At 39.4% G+C, this 22,129-nt stretch overlaps 2 protein-coding genes across 2 annotated transcripts in view; both read right to left on the bottom strand.

Annotated features, from left to right (window-relative positions):
* LOC129762508 (uncharacterized) overlaps positions 1–4,178 on the bottom strand; it is a 232,342-nt gene extending 228,164 nt beyond the window's left edge. The window contains exon 1 of the mRNA XM_055760846.1: positions 4,090–4,178. The gene's annotated coding sequence lies outside the window, so the exon portion shown is untranslated. The remainder of the gene's footprint in view (positions 1–4,089) is intronic.
* A 9,637-nt stretch (positions 4,179–13,815) lies between these two features.
* On the bottom strand, positions 13,816–22,046 carry LOC129762914 (uncharacterized). Its single transcript, XM_055761527.1, has 2 exons — positions 21,827–22,046; positions 13,816–14,993 (listed from the first exon to the last, which is right to left on the bottom strand). Exons 1-2 carry the CDS (start codon positions 21,888–21,890, stop codon positions 13,867–13,869), a joined length of 1,191 nt encoding a protein of 396 aa, XP_055617502.1. The 5' UTR covers positions 21,891–22,046; the 3' UTR covers positions 13,816–13,866.
* Between the last annotated feature and the right edge of the window lie 83 nt (positions 22,047–22,129).

Raw genomic sequence — 22,129 nt, 5'->3', positions numbered from 1 at the left:
GATAAAGTACAACATTACCACTTTTGACGAAGATCTGAGAACCACTATATTGGTTTGGCATGGAATGGCTGTATATATATACAAAATACAATCTTACGTGCATCACGATGTACAAAGTATTAATGAATATGTGAAAATTAACGTTAAAAGACATTTCTATAGATCTGCACACTTTTACAGACTTTTCCACATTTTTAACAGACATTCACATGTTTTTACAGACTTTTTTTAAAAATCATCTGGCATCTCTTCCTTCCACTTTTTATGGAATATTTTCAAATCGCAGGAGTAAACATTTACGTGACTCTGACTTCGTTTGTTTTTATTTCGTTCGGAAAAACGTTATGTCAAAGAGAGGGGACATTAAAAAGGCGTAGCTCAGTGAAAGGCTGAGATGCTCTTTCAGAGATGCAATGGTTAATTAAACAATTTACGGAAAAATGTAGTTCGTTCATTTTATTGTTTGAATTATTTTTGCCCCTGACAACAATACCTCTTTTATAGTGTTGATTATCATAAGAAAAATAACACTCCTGATCGTTGGATCTCTTTTGACATTTCAATTGGATCTTTTTTGACAGCCGTTTTGATTCAGTCCGCACTACCTAGGGAAGGATGTTGCAGTACAATCATCAAATCCGACTATTTTCCATGACGTTTGCGTTCAGTCCACTATTTGTACCAAGACAAAGGCTGTTCAAACGGGGTAATTAACTGATCAGTTTATTTTATTGACATTTGTTTTGCATTTGAAACATTTCTTTTAGCAAAAGACTGGAGAGTTATCTGCGAAGGCAAAATTTGGAATTGAAGAACAAGTTAGATACAGAAAAACGGAAAAATAAGGTGTACGTTTCCCAGCTTCAGAAGTCGCAAACATTAATTTGTAATGTTTCGAAGATATTTTCGAATGGGCAGCTGCGAAAATTGAGAGACCCTCATCAGCGACGGGTAAAATGGACCGTGCAATTTCTTTACATGCTGCTGGAGCTAAAGTATACCGATTACTCTTGTCACGAGGGTTTCCTCTGCCTGCAGTTTCGACCCTCCATAGTTGGGCAGGAAAATTAAAGCTTATTCCAGGTGTTTTAAAGCCAGTGCTGAGACTATTGGAAATTAGTGAATATTGCGAAAAAGAACGAGTTTGCATTTTATCATTCGATGAAATGAAGGTCAAATCAGCATATGAGTACCACATGAGTTGCGACAAAATTTTGAAACCGTCAAAGTTCGTCCAAGTTGGAATGATCCGTGGATTATACAAAAATTGGAAACAAGTCATCTACTACAATTTTGATACTGTTATGACATCAACTATAACATCGAACATAATCGTAGCACTCAAAAAAATAAAATTTCACGTTGTTGCGATTGTTTGTGATATGGGCCCCACCAACATGGCACTTTGGCGAGAGCTTCACATCAGTTGCGAGAAACCATATTTCACCGTGGACGATTTGAGAATTTTCGCTTTCGCAGATCCTCCACATATCATGAAACTTATTCGAAATCATTTCCTGGATACTGGTTACTTTTTAGATAGAGATGAAATAAGACACTGGATATCCTCCAAGCCGGTGGTCGAGTTGTTGAAACTCCAGCCAAATGAACTGAAAATTTGCCATAAAATCAAATCGACCCATTTAGATGTCAAAGATGCTGCGCGTCAAAAGGTTAAATACGCGGTACAGCTTTTATCGAATACTGTTTCACAAGGAATCAAGAGAGCTATGGGCCTAGGCGCGGTAACATCACAAGATGCTCTGATAACCAGTGATTTTATAAAAATAATGAATGACTGGTTTGATTTATTTAATTCATCATCGGCAACGAAGGGTATGAGAGAAAGACTAAGTGCATTCGACTATACAAACCAGGTCCATCAAGTAATCATACGTAAGACCAATCAACTAATTTCTGATTTACGAGTTCCAAATAAGCGCACCCTTTTACCATGTCAAAAAGGTATTCTAGTGAACAATGCAGCACTGGTTGGTTTGTCAGAATGGCTTCAAACCACATATGGAAATTCATATATATTAACGAGACGATTACAACAAGATGATCTTGAACGCTTCTTTGGAACGATTCGATTGAGAGGTGGCTTACATGACCACCCAACTGCATTGGAATTCACATACAGATTGAGAAACAGTATATTAGGTAAACTTCTTTAATTTTCGAATGAATTTATGTAAAATTTCACTTAACATAAAAATAAAAACAGTCTTAGATTGTTAGGGATTTTCAGAATTGACTATTGAACAGAAACAAAATTTTTAAGAGATTTTCTTATTTAGGTCGCTCTGATGCAACTCAGCAAGTTAACAGCAGTAACGTTGAGAAATCATATGAAGAGTACGATGAAGAGCAATTCACTGGTTCTTTGTTGCGAAATATTGCGAGCGATGAAGTGGAAAAAACTGGATCGGAAAGAATACTGGATTGCGACAATTCAATCGATGTTGATTTGGAACAAGAAGACTTTTCATCATCATGCTTTTCCGAGTTAGAAGAGGATGCGATTGAGTATATTTCGGGATATATTGTCAAAAAGCTCAAACTGCAGATATCATCACCGGATGAATCCGTTTTCGCTTGGGTAGATCAAGTTTCCGAAGGAGGATTGACAAAACCGGTCCGTGGTTTCACCGCCAGAATAATGTTATTAGATAACGTATTCAAACAAGTTCATGGCGAAACGTTTGACATAGAGAAAAAAGCCATTGAAGCTTGTCTGAATATGTCTAAGGATGTAGATCTACCATACAATGCTAAAAAACTGTTTTTCAGAACACGCTTGTATATTCGTATCAGAAATCTTAACCGAAATATTGTAAATGTTACAAAAAAAAGGGAAGAAAAATAAAAAAGATTGTTAGGTAAATCTCGTTTGTTTACAAAAGCAATAGAGATGACATCATCGCAGAAGTGTCATTTTCCGGAATATATCACCTTATATTTATGTACACCGTGGGAAAAACGTTATGTCAAAGAGAGGGGACATTAAAAATGCGCTGCTCAGTGAAAGGCTGAGATGCTCTTTCAGAGATGCAATGGTCAATTAAACAATTGACGGAAAATGTAGTTCGTTCATTTTATAATTTTAATTATTTTTGCCTATGATAACAATGCCCTTTTCATAGTGTTGATTATCGTAAGAAAAATAACACTCCTGATCGTTGGATGTCTTTTGACATTTCAGTTGGCTCTTTTTTGACAGCCGTTTTGATTCAGTCCGCACTACCTAGCTTTTAAGTAACTGAACCTGTAAAAATAAATGAATTGAAAAAAAAACAAACACATATAAAACCTTTGGTAAATTCACAACATTATTATCAAACTTTCCGTTTTTAAAAAGCATGAGCAACATTAGAAAACACCCAAGGAGATCTATAAAAACACACAAACATATAACTAGTAGCCACATTCTGGTAGCGAACATCATAACATTCCCCGCTCTCACTGCACCTGACTGACCTCATACCCGAAACCGAAACCATAAACACCATTCATATCAGCCCGCACTTGAACAGTAAAAAATGAAAAGCGAAATCTCAAATTTTGTCCAACTTGACCTTCGAAGGCGAGTCTCACCCTCAACTCGACAACACAAAAAAATATAACGAGAGACGTGACTCAAAGCAAACTTGGAAACCATTATCACAAGTGTTTGGCACAGTGTCAACAAAACGTGAATTTGGCGTCCACTCTTCCAAATTGTTTGATGACATCATTGGCGTCTCTCGTGTGCACTCAAGATGCGACCGAGGTAGTAAGAGTCACAGGATATCAATCCGGAATACAAAATGAATCAAACGACCTAGAAGATGGAGAGCACACGCGCCAAAATGTGTTTTTCGGGGGCGCATGGTGACGATCATGGCACCGTTTATGGCTGGCCCACTTCCAAGCGGGTGATAATTCTCGATCGATCGGTTGATTCAATCTATTTGCACACGTCACTTGGCTCACGATAAATTCCTTGAGATTATTCCCGGTCATGCGGATAAGCTTTTCCTTCCTCGAAGAGAGATTCAGATTCAAGACACAGGTGGGGAGCGCCCAAAACGCTAGTAACTCACGTACCGATATCGCTAGGTAATCTCTCCAACGACTGTAACCCCTTCGGCGGGGCAATAATTTAATCACACATGTTAATCGTTCAAAAGTCGCGTCTAAACTGGTCGCCGATGATAGCTGCCGCCGCTGGCTGCGCTGCCGTCATTCATTGATGACTGGTAGGTATATATGGTCAATACGCGAGAGAGAGCAGCAAAGGCGCGAAGGTGGAGGAGGAAGTGAAGGATGATGGCAGGTACTTACGCTGTACCGCTGCTGTAGGACGACTATCTGCGCGCGGTATGCTCGAGTAACACACATTGCTCCAATGGGACCTGCCCCGTGGGACCGCTTCTCGCTCGCGTCGTCGCGCAGCTCGATGCGGCTAAAGGTATTTTCCTGTAAGCGCGGGCGGTGCACACGATAGCAAAGCGTCGAACTCTCCGTGATGCAGATCATCACTTGCGGCACAATGAGGGCTGGTTTTGCCATACACGACCAGATCAAGCTGGTCCGGCAGCGAAGCTAGATCTGCAATAGATAGAGCGAAAATGGGCATGATTGGTTTCATTTTGTTGTTACATAATTACAGCTCCGATGACGTGTAGAGAATAATTCAAATGCCCAATAGATTTAAGCCCCGATCAGGGGTCGAAAGATATTGCTCAATATTTCACAATCGAACACAATATGTTCGAACCACAATTGAGCGAACTCATTCATTTCCGTCGCCATAAGATTCTTTTACGGCCCTTCGAAGATGGCTGAAATGTTCAATAACACTCCCGATTGGGATGGAGCAATCAGAATCGCCCGTCCGTCTGTCTGCAATTTGGCCCTGGCCGCCGTAACTGCTGCACACAAACAAAACAGAACACAATCAAGCGCCGTGTGTGCTGCGCAGGGATACCATAATAGGAACTCGAGGTCGGTCCGATGGTGGTGGACGACCATCAACTGCCATCGGATCGTTCGTTAGCCCACTCTGTATGTGGGACGGAAGGAAGACGCTTCCCAAAACGCTTACGAATCGCAGTCTCAAGATGATATCCAGCAGATAACTTAATTATAAGTTATCTGCTGCACCGTGATTAGAGCCACAAAGTTGGGCTGCACTGGTTCAAGCTCAAGCGGATCGTCGTCTCTCAAGTTCAAGTTGAAGTTGAAACACAGACAAAAAAAAATGCGCATCAAATACTGTTCGTTGTCGGAACCGCGAGGGTGGAGCGACGGTGGGGGTCATAATCGTTTGAGGGTCATCAGTTTCGCTGTAGTAGAAAGAGACATAATAGTGACTGATAAATGGAGATACATAAGGTGCAATTTGAGATGGTTTATGAAGTTATGAATTATTTTGGCTACTACACAATATGCATTCTTATTTTTTTTTGACGTAGGATTACGTCTTTCGGGAACATATTGGGGTACAAATTGAAAAACGAATATCGATCGCATCGTAAAGAATGTCCAATTTCAAACGCTTATTGCTCAGTCATTTCATGACGGATTGATGAGATTTTTACATCAAAACATTGCGGCACTCTATAACAATTTTTCACCTTGAATAAAATAATATATATCATGTAATTAACTATCGAACAATTGAAAAATCTCAACCCCTATCCAAACGGTACTGATTGGTCGAAATTGACGTCATTTCTTTTTCGCCTGCTTCGCTTCTTTCGTTCCCCGATAAGTCAAATATTTGCATGTCGAGCGAGTGGGGGGCGCCTATTTCTCACATACCAACTGATATAAAAGTCGGTAGCATTTTTGGATTTCTCATTCTCGTTCAACGCTCAGATCGGCAAACATCTGGGCTTCTAGTGTGCAGTGCTCTACAAATCATCCAAAACCATACGGTGCGGCAAAGGAGAGGAAGCCATCGGCAACCAACGATGGATGCGGTGCGGCAAAGGGAGCAAAGAAGAGGAAGCAGCGGAGAGCATCGAATTAAGTCTAGTGTGCATTGCTGGTGCGCTCCTCTTCAATCAACAATTGGATGCGGCAGAGGAGGCAGAGGAGCGAAGTGCATTGCATCGCATCGTATCACACCCGCTATCCGTCGTTTAGCTCGTCGTGGTTGTGCCAATCAAACCCTCGCAAATCGACGCGCAGAAGCCGATAGCGCCAAAGTCAAGGGAAGTATCAGCGAATCCGTAAAAGCTACCGCTCCCAAAACTAAACTGCTACATCCGACTGAAACGCAGCAGATTCCGTACAACCCATTAAACCATTCCAGTCCTTCTCAGGACTATCAATTTGTTTTGAAACAAAAGAGTTTATTTTACTGTTTTCCACTTACCACAAAAACTATATAAAACCGATCAAAAATACTGTTTATTTTTACATTTTCTACTAACAACTAACATGGAACGTATCATGTCAAAAACATACGTTTCATCAACCACCGTTTATTGGATTTGGCAAAAGAAGCGAAGGACATATGCATGCATGTATATTACACAGCCCCGTTAGGGACGAATGACCTTTGGGTTAAAGTCCCTTCAAAAACAAGAACGAACGATACACAGCCCGTATCAGACAAATGCATGAAGGAATTCTATAAAATAAAAATAATATTTTTGTGGTGCCTTTGCGCCAACTACACGGGCGTGTAGCACCATAGTAGCAAAAAATGTCGAAGTTCGTGACATCTGGTAGCAATATTTTTCTTCTTTTGAATTATAGAGACTTTAAACTTTACGTTCATTCGTCTCTAGCCCGGCTCATGTACTTACAATTATTGGTCAGTTATTTCCTGATGGATTTACGAGATAATTGCATTAATCGATCTGAGCACTCCATAACAATCCATCACAATTGATAAAATAATATATCATATGAAACTAACTAGCAAACAATCAAAAAATTTTCAAACGGAAATACCTCGTTCTGATTGGTCGAAATTGAATATACGGAGAAATCGGCTCATCAAAGTAGAGCGAACTTTTGCTCCCACCGAAGTGTATTCCCTAACAGAGACATCAAAACCAAGCTGCCTGGGGGAAATCGGAATACATGAAAGCAGGGGGGCTTTTGTTTCCACCGACATGTATTCCCTAACAGAGATTTCAAATCCAAGGTGTCTGAGGGAAATCAGCATGTAAATAGTTTAGTAGTCGATAGTTTAACTAACGACGCGCACAAATGGATAGTGCTTATTGTAACTAGCGTGGGCATTGCTGATTGCATACTTGCTGGCGAATTAGTAGGGAGCGATGAATGAGTGTTTTTTTTTATGTTCGTTCCAATAAGAATCTTTTGAATGATTAATTGAAGAATGATATTTCAATGAACTGAATAGAACCTATGTGTGATAGAATATAAAAAACAGGAAGTGGGTTATATCTATGGTATAACCGCAAGGGTGACGTAGGACTATCGTTTATTTAGAGATCATTTGTTCGTAGTTGAATCTAAATCCATTCTGAATGAATGAATAAATGAATATTTGGGGGACTTCGAAAACAAGAGCGTTACGTTGGAGGCACAAGGTTTTATGCATTCAATATAGGATACAAAAAACCTTGTTCTGAAGAATAATCTTCAGAAGCTAACCTGCTAACTGTACTTGATTGACAAATAACAAACCCAAATGTATTATATGGATATTTTATGGATAGAAAACATTAAAATAAACTCTTTCGCTTGAATGTAATTTTCAATTCCAAGGGGAACTGGCAGATTATTTTCCAGCAACGATTAGATATTTCCACATTTTCCTCGATACTGGAAGCCCACCAGTGGTTAATACTAACTCGATAACCACCTGTTAATAGTACTTGATTGAAAAATATTTGGTCACAGTGTTACATGGATAGAAAACATTCAAATAAACTCTTTCACATGAATGTATTTTTAAATTCCCAGAGGAACTGGCAGATTATTTTCCAGCAATGATTAGATCTTTTCGGAACTTTCTCGATGCTGAATGGCATCCAAACGGAAAGAATTCTGCGCGTGTATGTGTCGATCCTTCGCCGTCCACCTTCTCCAGCACGTTAGGCAACGATGTTGTCTTGTCGATGTCCTCACGAAAAATGAATGTGTCTCACCACCAGAATATCGCTTAAGTATGCTTTTTGTGTGTGATTGAATCGAGAGAAGGTGTGGTTTACGATGGCAATTTGGAAGGCAAACTAGAGGGGAATGAACTCTCTGAGCTCGGAACTTTCGGCGACTGAGCAATAATCGATTGCGGGCGCATACAATATTGGATACGGAAATATCCTACTGATGGGGAAGAATAATCTTCTGAAGCTATCCTGTTAATTGCGATTGATTGAAAAATCACAAAACCAAATGTATTTGGTCACAGTGTTACATGGATAGAAAACATTCAAATAAACTCTTTCACATGAATATATTTTTAAATTCCCAGAGGAACTGGCAGATTATTTTCAGTAACGATTAGATATTTCTACATTTTCCTCGATACTGGAAGCCCACCAGTGGTTAATGCTAATTCGATAACCATCTGTTAATAGCACTTGATTGAAACATAAAGGGTGTGTCACATCAAATTGCATCACGGAAAAAACGCTGTAGAAATTCGCCCAGTAGACCGATCCTTTTGAAAATTTTAGACAGTAAAATAAAAACTATTAAACAACTTTTGGCATTTTCTTTTATTCATACTTCGAGTCCAAGCCCGTATGCTCGCACCTTCCTCCTTACCCCGTCCATAAGGTTCTGTACAACGTCAGGTTGTAGTTTTTTTTTAACAGAAATCCATTTTCTCTTGAAGTCCGCCTCCGATTTGACAACTTTTGGGTTCTTCCGGAGGGCCTGCTTCATAATCGCCCAATATTTCTCTATTGGGCGAAGCTCCGGCGCGTTGGGCGGGTTCATTTCCTTTGGCACGAAGGTGACCCCGTTGGCTTCGTACCACTCCAACACGTCCTTTGAATAGTGGCACGAAGCGAGATCCGGTCAGAAGATGGTCGGGCCCTCGTGCTGCTTCAATAGTGGTAGTAAGCGCTTCTGTAGGCACTCCTTAAGGTAAACCTGCCCGTTTACCGAGCCGGTCATCACGAAGGGGGCGCTCCGCTTTCCGCAAGAGCAGATCGCTTGCCACACCATGTACTTTGGCAAACTTGGATAGTTTCTGCTTGCGAATCTCCTCCGGGACGCTGAATTTGTCCTCTGCGGAGAAGAACAACAGGCCCGGCAGCTGACGAAAGTCCGCTTTGACGTAGGTTTCGTCGTCCATTACCAGGCAATGCGGCTTCGTCAGCATTTCGGTGTACAGCTTCCGGGCTCGCGTCTTCCCCACCATGTTTTGCCTTTCGTCGCGGTTAGGAGCCATCTGAACCTTGTAAGTACGCAGGCCCTCCCGCTGTTTGGTCCGCTGGACGAATGAACTTGACAAATTCAGCTTATTGGCGACATCACGGACCAAACTTCTCGGATCACGTCTAAACTGCTTAACTATGCGCTTGTGATCTTTTTCACTGACGGAGCATCCATTTTTGCCGTTCTTCACATTCCGGTCGATGGTTAGGTTCTCGAAGTATCGTTTTAGTACTCTGCTGACCGTAGATTGGACGATTCCCAGCATCTTACCGATGTCCCGATGTGACAACTCCGGATTCTCGAAATGAGTGCACAGGAATAATTCACGACGCTCTTTTTCGTTCGACGACATTTTTCCAAATTTACGAAAAATTGACAGTGAAGCATGGTCAACGTGATCTATACACTCTTATCTGATTATAAGCGAAAGCTGAAGATATAATTCATAAAAATTAAATTTCTACAGCGTTTTTTCCGTGATGCAATTTGATGGGACACACCCTTTATTTGGTCACAGTGTTACATGGATAGAAAACATTCAAATAAACTTTTTCACATGAATGTATTTTTAAATTCCAAGAGGAACTAGCAGATTATTTTCAGTAACGATTAGATATTTCCACATTTTCCTCGATACTGGAAGCCCACCAGTGGTTAATACTAACTCGATAACCACCTGTTAATAGTACTTGATTGAAAAATATTTGGTCACAGTGTTACATGGATAGAAAACATTCAAATAAACTCTTTCACATGAATGTATTTTTAAATTCCCAGAGGAACTGGCAGATTATTTTCCAGAAAAGATTAGATCTTTCCGGAACTTTCTCAATGCTGAATGGCATCCAAACGGAAAGAATTCCGCGCGTGTATGTGTGTGTAGCGATGTCTTCCCGGGAACCGTTTGTGGCATCACTCTCCTCCTGATGGATTCCCTTCTGGCCTAGGGTGCACAAACAGGCTCTTGGTGACACCGTTCATCCGCGCTTTCATGATAAAGAAGAGCTTCACCACAACAGCGACAACATGCTCCAATCGCTGTTCAATTTGAACTGAGTGGATTTCCGAGCGGCGCTCGCTTATATACCGATTGGTGATTTCAATAGCCTGTTTTGAAAGAAATTTTAAGACTATTGAAACAAGTTTTTGGATCAAAAAGTAACAAGTATAGAACGCGTAGACATTTTATCTTTCGAATGAAGTGTTTATCATACTATTTCGTTCAGTTGTTTAGGAGCTATTAACGCTCAAAATCTCGGTCTCCGGCGTAACGCTTTCGTTTTCGAAACTTTGATTTTACACCCCGGTATAGAAATGAAAGACGTAGTCCTACGTCAAAAAATTCAAATTTGGAACTTTTATGTTGGTTGCTTCGTGAAATTTCATATCAATGACCGATATTATTGTCCAATTGAAATTCGCATTGAGGCATGTAGCATCGTGTTCCGTTGGGTTTAAAGCGAAAATGCCATTTCCATTTCAAATATATTTTCTCTATAATAAAACAACACTTTTGATAATTATCTTATATTACATTGATGAGTTTTTTCTTTATTTCATCCATACATAACACAGGAGCCATCTCGTCCAGGGCCACAGAGCGCGGCTTTCATCATATCTCATTCCACTTAGGCATCTCCTATCGTGATACGCACCATCAAATGACTAATCACCATCTTTCTATCATTATCACTCGGTTATGGACATTGGTGGAGTGAACCAATCCTACGTCAACTATGCGTCGTCTCTCGGACACAACCCTCCTGTGACTTTTTTTTCATACATACATTTATTGAATCTTCCATAATGTGGAAATAACAATATTTGGTTATACATTTAGTTCTAACATAATAAAGTATTACGTTTGTTGTCAATTCTTACAGTGCACATGTGTGCTGGAGCACAACACTAACGTTTGACCACGTTCAAATAATTAAGGTTTTTTTTCTTCAGACGTGTTACCATAGGTTGACCGAGTCGCCTTGCTAGTGGATTTGGATGATTCTTCACCTTTTCCGCATATTTCCTCCTCGTTTTATGAAGTTCTTCTTTAACTGTCGCCATCCCTAAGTCTCGATGTGTGACACTATTGCGGATGTACCAAGGGGCGCCAGTAATTTGTCTTAGCAGTTTATTCAATACTCTTTCGATGATTTCGATATTACTTGCTGAAGCTGTTTGCCATAGTTGACAGCCGTAATGCCAAATAGGTTTCAGCATGGATTTGTATAGAAGTAGTTTGAACTCTAGTTTTAATTTCGACTTCCTCCCGATTAGCCAATGTATTTGTTTTGCTCGCATCTTCAATTGCGCTTTCTTCGCATCTATGTGTTTCTTCCAGGTTAGACGACGATCTAGATGTACACCAAGATATTTAATTTCATTCGATTGAGGTACTGCAGATCTATTGAACTTGATTTGTGGGCATGTGTTCTTATTAAGCGTGAACGTAACGTGGACACATTTTGTTTCTTTTACTTTAATTCTCCATTTTTGAAGCCACTTTTCCACGACCGTTATGTGTTCCTGGAGATCCCGTGAAGCAATCGTTCTGTTTTTGTGACTGCTGAGAATAGCTGTGTCATCTGCGAATGTTGTAGTCATTAAGTTACGCGCGGTCGGGAGATCAGCTGTGTAGATGAGATAGAGAACTGGTCCAAGAACACTGCCCTGAGGAACGCAGTGGGATTTGAATGATCCCATAAACCTCATTAGTGGCCGTTTCGAGTGACTCTACTCTGAAATGAAACCGTTTAAAATAGTATTCTTGATGTTATTGTTTCCTATATTAATTCTTAGTATGTAGTGTCCATTTTGTGTGTTTCAGACTACTTCCCCACATCTCACGTGTACTAAAACCCTTTTTTCAAAATGTTTATATGTAATTCTTTCAATGTAGTGTTTCATAAATCAGTTTTAGATAACTCGAGAAGCAAAACTGCACATTAAACTCATGATAGTTTCGCGTTTCAACTTACCCCGCTATACGAGACAACGGGAAACAATGCATATGAAAACTAAACATTTTCAAAATTGATATTTTTCGAAGCATCCAATGTGAATCCCTATTTTTAACCGAAAGTCATCTGTTATACCTTTTATATGCTGCAAACAGATTTCAATTTAGTGAGTTAGTGATTTTTTAAAATAACTTCCAAGTTGAACTTTGAAAACATCGTTTCAACTTGCCCCGGTGTACCTTAACATCTTTCGTTCGACCTTACTCGAATGTCAAACCCTTTCTTTGTTTCGCTCGAGTGGTACAGTAGAACCACTCGAAACCACTAGGTAGGAACCACTTTGAAAACATGTTTATTTCACCTGAAAGTCCATAATTATTTTCGTCTCCCAATGAAAGCACACGAAGCTTAATGCCGTCTACGCAAATATACTCTTCAAAATCAGAATCCGAATTGGATTACCATTCCTATAATGCAAAAGCAAAAGCAGCAGGTTTTCCATTTTCATAGTCTTTATTTTTAGATTTTCCAAAACAATACTTGGAACTTGACAGTATAGTTGTATTGGTGAACCCGAGTGCGAACCCGTGAAACATCTCAGTGCGAAACTTACAGCTTTCGGATTGAACCTAGTGCGAAACTGCAGCGATACGCCCTTTTCAAAAGTTACGCTTGAGTCAAAAAATGAACCATGATGGTGTATTTGGAAAAGTTGTTGGAAATTATAAGCAAATTCATAAAATTTCATGAACATGACGGTATAACACGACAAACATATTGAAAAGGATTATTTATTATAAAAAAGACAATAAATTAGATTTTTTTTAAAATATTTCGAGAATGGCTACATTTAGAAGGAGATTGATAATAACCTTTTTTGTTTTAAATCACATCAGGATTCATAATTTGTGGCTAAAAATAATTGTTTACATACAAAAATTCGAAGTTTCGAAAATTCCTAAAATACAATGTTCCACAAAGTTCATCAAAAATAGTATTATCTTGGGCCCATTTTTAAATTTTCTACATGACTTCTATTTTGTATGAAACAATTAAAAGAAAATTAAAAAATATGTATTTTGGATATTGCAAATTCAATTTTTATTTTGTAAATAAAAAAAAGAGTACTAATTTTTTTTTCTCAGTGTACATTTTTTTTCATATTCAATCATCAATACTCTATAACTCTTTCTAAGACACTATTTCGGTACGACTAATAGTTTTTGAGATATAAATTATCAAAGATTTCGCTTACTAAAATCGATACGCCCTTTTCAAAAGTTACGCTTGAGTCAAAAATTTCCCAATTGCTGTGAAAAACTCATATTTCCTTCAACCCAAACGGAATACACACTTTCATTGGCATCAAAAATACAAGTTTTTAAAATCTGCATTTTTAGGACGATTTCATTTGGAATTGCTGGAATCTAAGCATAATATGTATAGGATTGCAATAAGCTTTTTCGGATTTGAATCAAAAATGTGAGACACTAGATTTTCTTTCAAAACGTTTTTTTTTTTTCGTTACAAAATATATCGTTTTTTTTTATCTTTTCTTTCCGGACCGTCGCGAGCCTCTGAACGACGATTTCGACACCATAGGATTGCTAGTCAGCTTCAGTGTCAGTGTATTATCGGCAGATCGGTACGATCCCCCAATAAACGCGGCAAATTTCAGAAAATCGTTCTTCGAAATGTTCAGCCCGGAGTGAATTTGCTCCACATTCATCACACCTTTCTCGAGTATGAAAGCCATCACCAGGTAGTACAATAAAGCCTTATGCTCGGAGTATTTCGTCCTCAACTCCTGGTGGTGATTAATTTGCGAGAAGTTCCTCTTTATATCCTCATCCAGGTGCTTGGAAAAGGGCGACAATGTCACCTTATCCAGCATTCGGTTCTTCTGCTCGAGCAACCGGACGAGAGCGTCCATGATGAAACAAATGCTCAGTGTGCGAATGTTCTCACGCGAATCTGGATCTTTGCACTGAAGCGCTGCTTTAACTTTGTTTGTCAGATATACACTGATCAATTTGATCGACTCGGGTTCCCGTTTCATCATATCCAGAGCGACTGTTTTCAGATTGTTCAAAAGAGCTTTCGATACCAGCTGCTCTATCTGGTACAGCTCCAAAGCAGTTTTCGCATCCGAGTTCCTAGGGGGCCGTATACTCGCCAGCAGCAGATCACCCTCCACCTTTTTCTTAGCGAACGCATTATCCTCGGGCGCTTTGTCTTCCACAAAATTTCTCACCGTTCCTCCGAGAACTCTATCCATCACGTCCACGTTGAAACCCTGCTGGCTGATCCGCTCGATGGCTCTGATCGCCTTTTTGCCCCCGAAGGCCCTGATTGCCGCGAATCTCGAGATGGGTTCGGCCGCCGTTTTGTTCTTATTGTCATCGTAGCAGGCATTCAGCATCCGGCACTGCTCCACCTGTATGAGGCGCATCTTGCCACTCCTTCGGTTCCGCACCGCCACAAAAGTGTTCATCAAATCGTCCGGCAGTCCCTCGCCCGGATAGCCCTGGTAGGCTAGCTGGTCGGTGAATAGCAACGCCATCGCGGACGGCTTCGCCGGGTCCTCGGCAGCCACCCGGTTGATGTCGTTCGCCCGGTAGCACTCGATCGCGGTGTCCTTCCGGTAGCTCATCTCCGCATTTTGGAAGTTTACTGGAAGAAAGGTCCGGAAGAAGGTAGCGAGTGAGATCCGTGTTTAGCTAGTGTTGTTGTATGTGTTTTAAAATTTTTAGAAAACTGGTTGCAAAATTCTATTGATTTGTGTGACCTATACATAACTGTGTTTTAAGAATGATCGATTGGAGCAAGTAGCACAGTTTCTATAAATTCGTCAACAGTGGCTTCATGTAAAATAACTGGCCATAGTTATTAATATTAGAAGTAATAAAACTCAAAACAAAAATTTCAATTATTAGCTGGATATTCAAACGAACCCTAGATTTATTATCTGTTAGTTTTTGGCATTAGGACACATCATACACATGATGTTAATGAATAGCATTTCTACATGTAGTAACTTTGGAGGCGAATGAACTGCAAAGTTTAAAGCCTCTTAAAAACAAAGAAACGTGAAACATGTAGTAAAATATCTCTCCAGGCGCTATCCGTCGCGAATCTGTATCAATGATGGATAAAATTTTATTCATTTACAATCCAGAATCACGGAATCATCAAAATGCAGATAATGTATTGTTCTTTTCGTCTCCATTACCTCGTTTGTGATGAGAACCTTAGTTCTCTGTTCACAACTGCAAATCCCTTGCCAAATCAAGAACTTCCTGGTAAATTTATCAGCGAAAACGAACTTAAATTTGCTGGGGACATCTCCTCTGGCAGTGGCCTTATAGAATTTCAGACCTGGGAGCTGTCCAAAATCCATCTTCACGCACGTTTTGTCATTCATCAGCACTCCACTTTCGTACTTCGTCATAACCTTGTTGTTCAACTTTCGGGTGCGTCTATTGGCCACTAGATTTTTCTTCAATGTCCTGTTTGGTTGCTTGCAGCCAAAATGATACTTTAGTTAAAGTTGTGGTTTTTAGCGATGTCGTAGTCCGAAAGTCCCGGGTTTGCCTTAGTTGATCTCAATACCTTCAACCTCAGATTCGGATCGGAAGTTCCACTGCGACGCCTACTCTGATCCATCCGAACAAAAGTTGTACGTTCACGGAAACGTTTCAGTACATCATAAACGGTCTATTTAACCATTTTCAGAGATTTCTGGATTTTAGAACCTGAACCTGACGCCGAATTTTGACGTGGGACTACGTCTAGCCGGAAGATATAGGGGTAAAATGTAAATCTAAACAGTAATGCAGGAAATAATAAAAGATTCCAAACGCTTATAACTTTAGCATTTCTTTATAGATCGCAAAGATGTTTGCATCAATTGATTGGAAATTTTCTACGCATCTATCACAAAAAATAACTTTGTGCCATGTCATGCTAAACAATTGAATAATTGTAAAATAGCAAGCATTATCTAAACATGGTTCACCCTCGTTTTGATTGGCCCGATTTGTACTCCTCAAATTGTACCGACCAAACGGAGCAACTAGAGCAGCAGCGAAATACATCAGGCTTCCTCAACAAAAACGAAGAAGAAATAAGAAAATGAATCAATCGTGCTAGAGGCGAATGAACTGAAAAGTTTAAACCCTCTTAAAGCCAAGAAGAAGAAGAAGAAGAAAATAAATCAATACAACTGCGGTAAGAATCGTAGCAACCACCTTTTCACATAGGGAACAGTTAGATAAGGTCGCCCTCCGGGCGTAGTGTGAATAATTCCTAAGGACAATTTCTAAATTTCTCCGATATTTTTCACAAGTGACTGATATTATTATTTATAAGGTACACCGGGGCAAGTTGAAATTCGGGGTAAGTTAAAACGGAAGCAATAACTGTTACTAGGAATAAGAAATTGACGTGATTTTTTTTAGTAAACAGCACCTCTTAACCCACCTCATGACCCCCATAACCAGAATATTGTTTACTTTTCACCTTTCAAGAAATCAAAACGAACATTTTTGCGCGCTAACTAATTCGCTCAGAAAACACAGATTTTTAAGAAAAATTCTTCTGAATTGCATGCCAGGTAATCAAATAGTGATATTTAAGTGTAGTAATGTTGAAAGCCGATCCAAAATTAGATTTTTCCGTCTAGAATTTTCAGCATTACAACTTAACCTATGTTTTTCAACCCAAGGGTGGAGTTTACTTCGCAAATATTTTCTTTTCACTATCCCCTTTCGTTGTTTCTGTTCCAGCGGTTGCATAAGTTGCCCGTTATTGACAGCTCTGTGCGGGAAAGTACACAAATGGACAGAACAAATGTATGGGGGAATTGGAATGCGTCCGGATTGTAATGTATAGCATATCAAACAAATCTTAGAAAATTTCCGATTCGATTGGTATGCAAATCGTTAAAATCCGTTCGCAGCAATAATAGTTATTAACTTTAACTTTATTTCATAAAAACGTTCTTGTTTTCCGAGTTGGCACCCTTAATGGCCGCGTTCCAGAAGTCACCATGGTCCGGAAGTACGAGAGTCGCTCAAAAAATAAATTTCAGTGCCTCAGAAGTCACTAAAACTTATTTTTGAACGACCCTCGAATATTAGGGAAACAACTTCCAAATACACAAAAAAAGAGCTGGATATTGCAACAGCAGTCATGCAGAACGGAAAAATTACACTGGCGGACGCGGCTCGATTCTTCAGAAAACCCAAAACAATATTATTCCGACACGCTAAAGGATTGAATGGCATCAAGAGCCGCTCAAAAGGAAGATCCATAGCCATTCCGTTGCACTTGGAATCAAACATGGCAACGAATCAAGACAATGGCAAAATGGGGTTACGTTTTGTGCAAGAAGGAAATAATCATCACTATGGAACAGTATCTGAAGAAAAACTATCAAGACACCGTTTAAGAGTAGTATTCCAGGAGATGATTATTTCTTGAATTTTAAACGACGGCACAATTTGTCTCAAAAAAAAAACCACAATCCGTCGAACTAGCCAGAAAACGAGCCGCTAATCCGTTTGTGATTTCGCAATATTCTGAGTTGATGCAGGAAGTTACCCACAACATGCCTCCCGACAGAATTTACAACATTGACGAAACCAGCTTCTGTTCGGATCCAAGTTCCGCCAAAGTGGTTGGCCAAAAGGGAAGAGCAGCGCACAGAGTAACTGCCGGATCAGGAAAGGAAATTTTTACAGTACTCATGGTGAAAATGCAGCCGGACAGAAGATTCCTCCTCTCATCATCTTTCAAGGCAAAAGTGTCATGGTGCAGCTGGCTAAGAGCGACGGAGAGTTTTTCGGTATGAAGTACGTTGCCACTGCAAACGGTTGGATGGAGAAGGGAACTTTTTCGAATTATTTCCAATGAAACTTTCTGCCTGCTATCGGCAATGGTCGTCCCGCGGTTTCGATATGCGATGGACACATTTCGCATATTTCTTTGAACATAATCGAAATGGCCTTAAAAGAAATCATCGTTATTTTGAAGCTCCCCCCTCACGCCAGCCACCTGCGGATCTTGCTGTTTTCAAGCCATTAAAATTTAAGTACGACAACGCTGTCATCGAATGGCAACGCAAAAACTATAAAAAAAATAAAATATCGAAACATCAATTTTCGACCATAATTTCTCGGATTTGGGACGAAATTGATCCACAGTTGATCAAGTTGGTTTTAAAAAGGCTGGTATTTTTCCTTTCGATAACAACGTGATTCCGGAGACAATATTCGAGCCTGCTGCTATAGAAAGGTTAAAAAAATCCAAGCAATGCCCACAAGTGCCACTGCCAACAGATGCAATTTCTTCTCAGAGTGCTTTACCAAACTTTTTTATAGAATCGGCCCAGGTACCATACCGATAGAAAACGCCATTGACGATAAAAGAACGAATACTAAGAAGGGCCGCAAATGAATTGGTTTGTTGGAAGAGCAAAACACCTTGCCTTTATAATTCAAGTTTCTTTTCGAGGAATGAAATATTGACTTTTTTTTTTGTTCAATTGTTTTCTGCAGGTTTTGATGTATGAACTGATGATTATTAAACTTATTAAAATGTTCCTTTTATGTTTGAACGAAAGATAATAGACACATTTTTATTTCGTCAAGTGATTTTCAAAGTGATTAATGTAGGAGTTCTGTAGTCAGTGGCGTCGTGTGAAGCTTTTGCACCCGGGGCGGAAGAGTTGGTTTGCAAACCCTTTTTTTTTTAGCTGCGTTGGCATTGTCCCCCGCTGTAAATGTCCTCCGCCGCACAGTGATCCCTCAGAAATTCTAGGCGACATTAAATAGAAAAATGGGCAACAATGCCCGACCGAATGAATGGTCTAGTTGTGTTCTATAATTTCTCCAAAAATGTTTATAACAAAATGTCTTCTGTGGGGTCCCCTCTACACTTTCCCTTTATGACTTCTGGCCACTTCTGGCAACTTTGCGAAAAAATGCCATAAATATTTTGTTGTTTTGTGTTTTTCGGAAATTTTGTAATTTCATCCCCTCCCCTTGCAACCCCTTTTTAGGTTTGGTTAAAATGAATATTGGAAACGTGTTCAGGAAGTTTGAAAACATATATTTTGACACCCCATACGTGTTTTTTCCGAAAATTTCAAATTTTACCCCCTCCCCCTGCCCTTGCTTTGTGGCTCATAACCAAAATGACTCAGAAATAGCACCTTCGAAAACCTCCGTACACCAAATGTCAAGGTATTTTCATTCATTTTTCTATTTAAGGTGAAGGTGGAAGCTAGCCGTTGTAGTAGTATAGGTAAACCCTCGTGTAAAAATGGGGTAATAGTGTTTGTGAGAGAAGAGCAAAGCACACGTAAATAGATCAATTCCCTTATCAGACTGTGTGGCGCTTCATTGACACGAGTCTTTGAATACATTTGAAAAAAAAAAAAATAACAATTCAATACTAAAGTAAAATGTATGAACGATATGTTCCGATGAACAATTGCAAATATAAATATATATGGAAGGTGCATTTGCATATGATTCTGATTATACGCGAGCGTAACATGAGCAAATTTATAACACATGCGAATTGGGGCACTTTTGGTATTAACAAGTTCTTCCGCATAGTAACTCGATGTTGATAATTCCTTAATATTTTCCTTCGTTGATCGTATTGTTTTCACATATTCACGTTGGAAAGCCTTAACCCTTCTCTTCGTTGGCCGAGGCATTTAGATTGAATTTAATACTTTTCCGTTTACTGTTTTTGAAAGCATAGGCAGCCGTGGCAGTGTTCCGAGCTCTGCAATACAATTTTCTTACCCAATGTTAAAGTTGCTAAAACTTACATTATAGACCCATTAAACGTAAAAATAATAATTGTATTGATATCAACACAATTTTATTCTATTGATTTTCATGACATGGGACGCTATGACTCCGGAATAACATTTTATTGAGTGGTTTTTATAGCTGTTTCGATGATGTTGTTTGGCATCAGTATCGAAAAAATAACGATGCTTCCACCAATACAAACAAAACCATTGCAGAAGATTGAAAAACTTTCAGAGCACTTGCTCGAGTTTTCCGACGTTCTTCACTATACGGTGCGAAAGCAGATGAAAATTTAATATCTTGTGAGTAATCGATTAGAGTTTGGTTGATATTACTTGATGGGAAGTGTGCGAAAACGATCATTTTCTTCACACTGTTTCGCAAAATTATTGATTTTCGGGCGAGAGGTGAGGGAGGGAGATGAAAGAAATGAGCGCCATTGTGGCAGCCATTTATGGCTAGCTTCCACCTTCACCTTAATGCCACCTAGAATTTCTGAGGGCCCAATGTGCGCTGTTTTCGTCCCCCGCTTTTGTTGTCCCCTGACGCCTGTTGTTTTTTTGTTGCTGCTGATAATTCTAATAATGTTTCACCTGGCTGTACCTCGGTATAGCCAACCTTAATCATGGCTTCCAGTAGCTCCGGCTCTGGAAGACCAACAAGCCGGAGGTACTTCTGTACCCGCATGTTTTTTTTTGCATTCCACGCTTTTGCTTGGTTATTCAAGGCTGCATTGGAGGATATGTCTTTATATTTTCTACTCACTGAATTTATACGCATACCGTTTGTTGATTAGGCAAAATGCTGTCATCAAATTTACTTGTAACGAAGAACATAATCTATTACAATGCATGAATTAGTGTTACATGGCATTTGTTCAAATTCTTTACTTACAAATCAAATATGTTGAATTCAATTGAATTCGAAAGCTGTTTCATTCAATCAATATTTTAATCAATCCAAACAAATGAATACTCACTCATTTTTTTCCCTTAATTTTTCGATACAGGTTTTTTTTTTGCTAAAAACACAGATATACAGATTTCTTCGGAAAATTTTACAAAATTAAATGTGTAAACCCTGTTCGCACTTGTCTTCAACCATTCGGAACAATGATATGTCCCAGAAATTGATTATATAAATCGAACAAGCAATGTTTTGCTAATTTAGGGAGGTTGTTAGTTGTTTTTAATTTTATGCGATCATAGAGCAAAACTGTTACATGAAAGGATAGCAAGAGAGGATTCTACCATCGAAAAGTTGGAATAAAGATAGCACCTGTCTTCTAGTATATTTCGATCAAATTTTTACACGGGGGCGGAATCAGTACAAACCACCAGTGCAAAATTGTGAATGCATCGATGTGCTTATTCGTCGCTTTCTTCCGTCTTCTAATGATTTGATTGATGAATTGATTTTCTATGGCTTAATTCGTTCGAAAATGGGTCGACGTTTCCGAAAAGCTTTAAATGCATTCGATTTATCCCGATAATTGAAACACTTGCTACCCCACCATGATTTTGATCCTTGATCTGCGAACATTCTGATTCTGACCAGTTGGTTATGCATTATTCACACCATACAAATGTGCCGGTTCAGGATCAGAATATCTCTTTGTAATAAATATTCAGAGGAGCGCAATACTCCATAATTGAACTGATATTTCATACTCACATAAAATAGGATTATCCCGTTCAGGTTGCAGGTTCACAACATCCGTAACTACAGACGCATTCATTTTTTAGCCACAATATTATATTCTAATTGTTTAAGTATCTAACGGCAGCCAGAAATCACTTTTAATCTGTCCAATGCTGTGTTGTTTACAAAAGTTCTTCTCGCACGAAGTGCCGATGCACGTGTGTTTACATTTGATTTGACAATCAGCCGGTGTATATGATCTGCTTTATCGACACCATTTCGGGTTAACTTAGCGCGCTTTGCAGTGCACTTGAATGCTCTCTCCAATGCACTGTT

This window comes from Toxorhynchites rutilus, chromosome 1, assembly GCF_029784135.1.
Source record: "Toxorhynchites rutilus septentrionalis strain SRP chromosome 1, ASM2978413v1, whole genome shotgun sequence".
Taxonomy (NCBI): domain Eukaryota; kingdom Metazoa; phylum Arthropoda; class Insecta; order Diptera; family Culicidae; genus Toxorhynchites; species Toxorhynchites rutilus.
The sequence above is the reverse complement of the archived record's forward strand: the minus strand, read 5'-3'. Positions and strand labels throughout refer to the sequence as shown.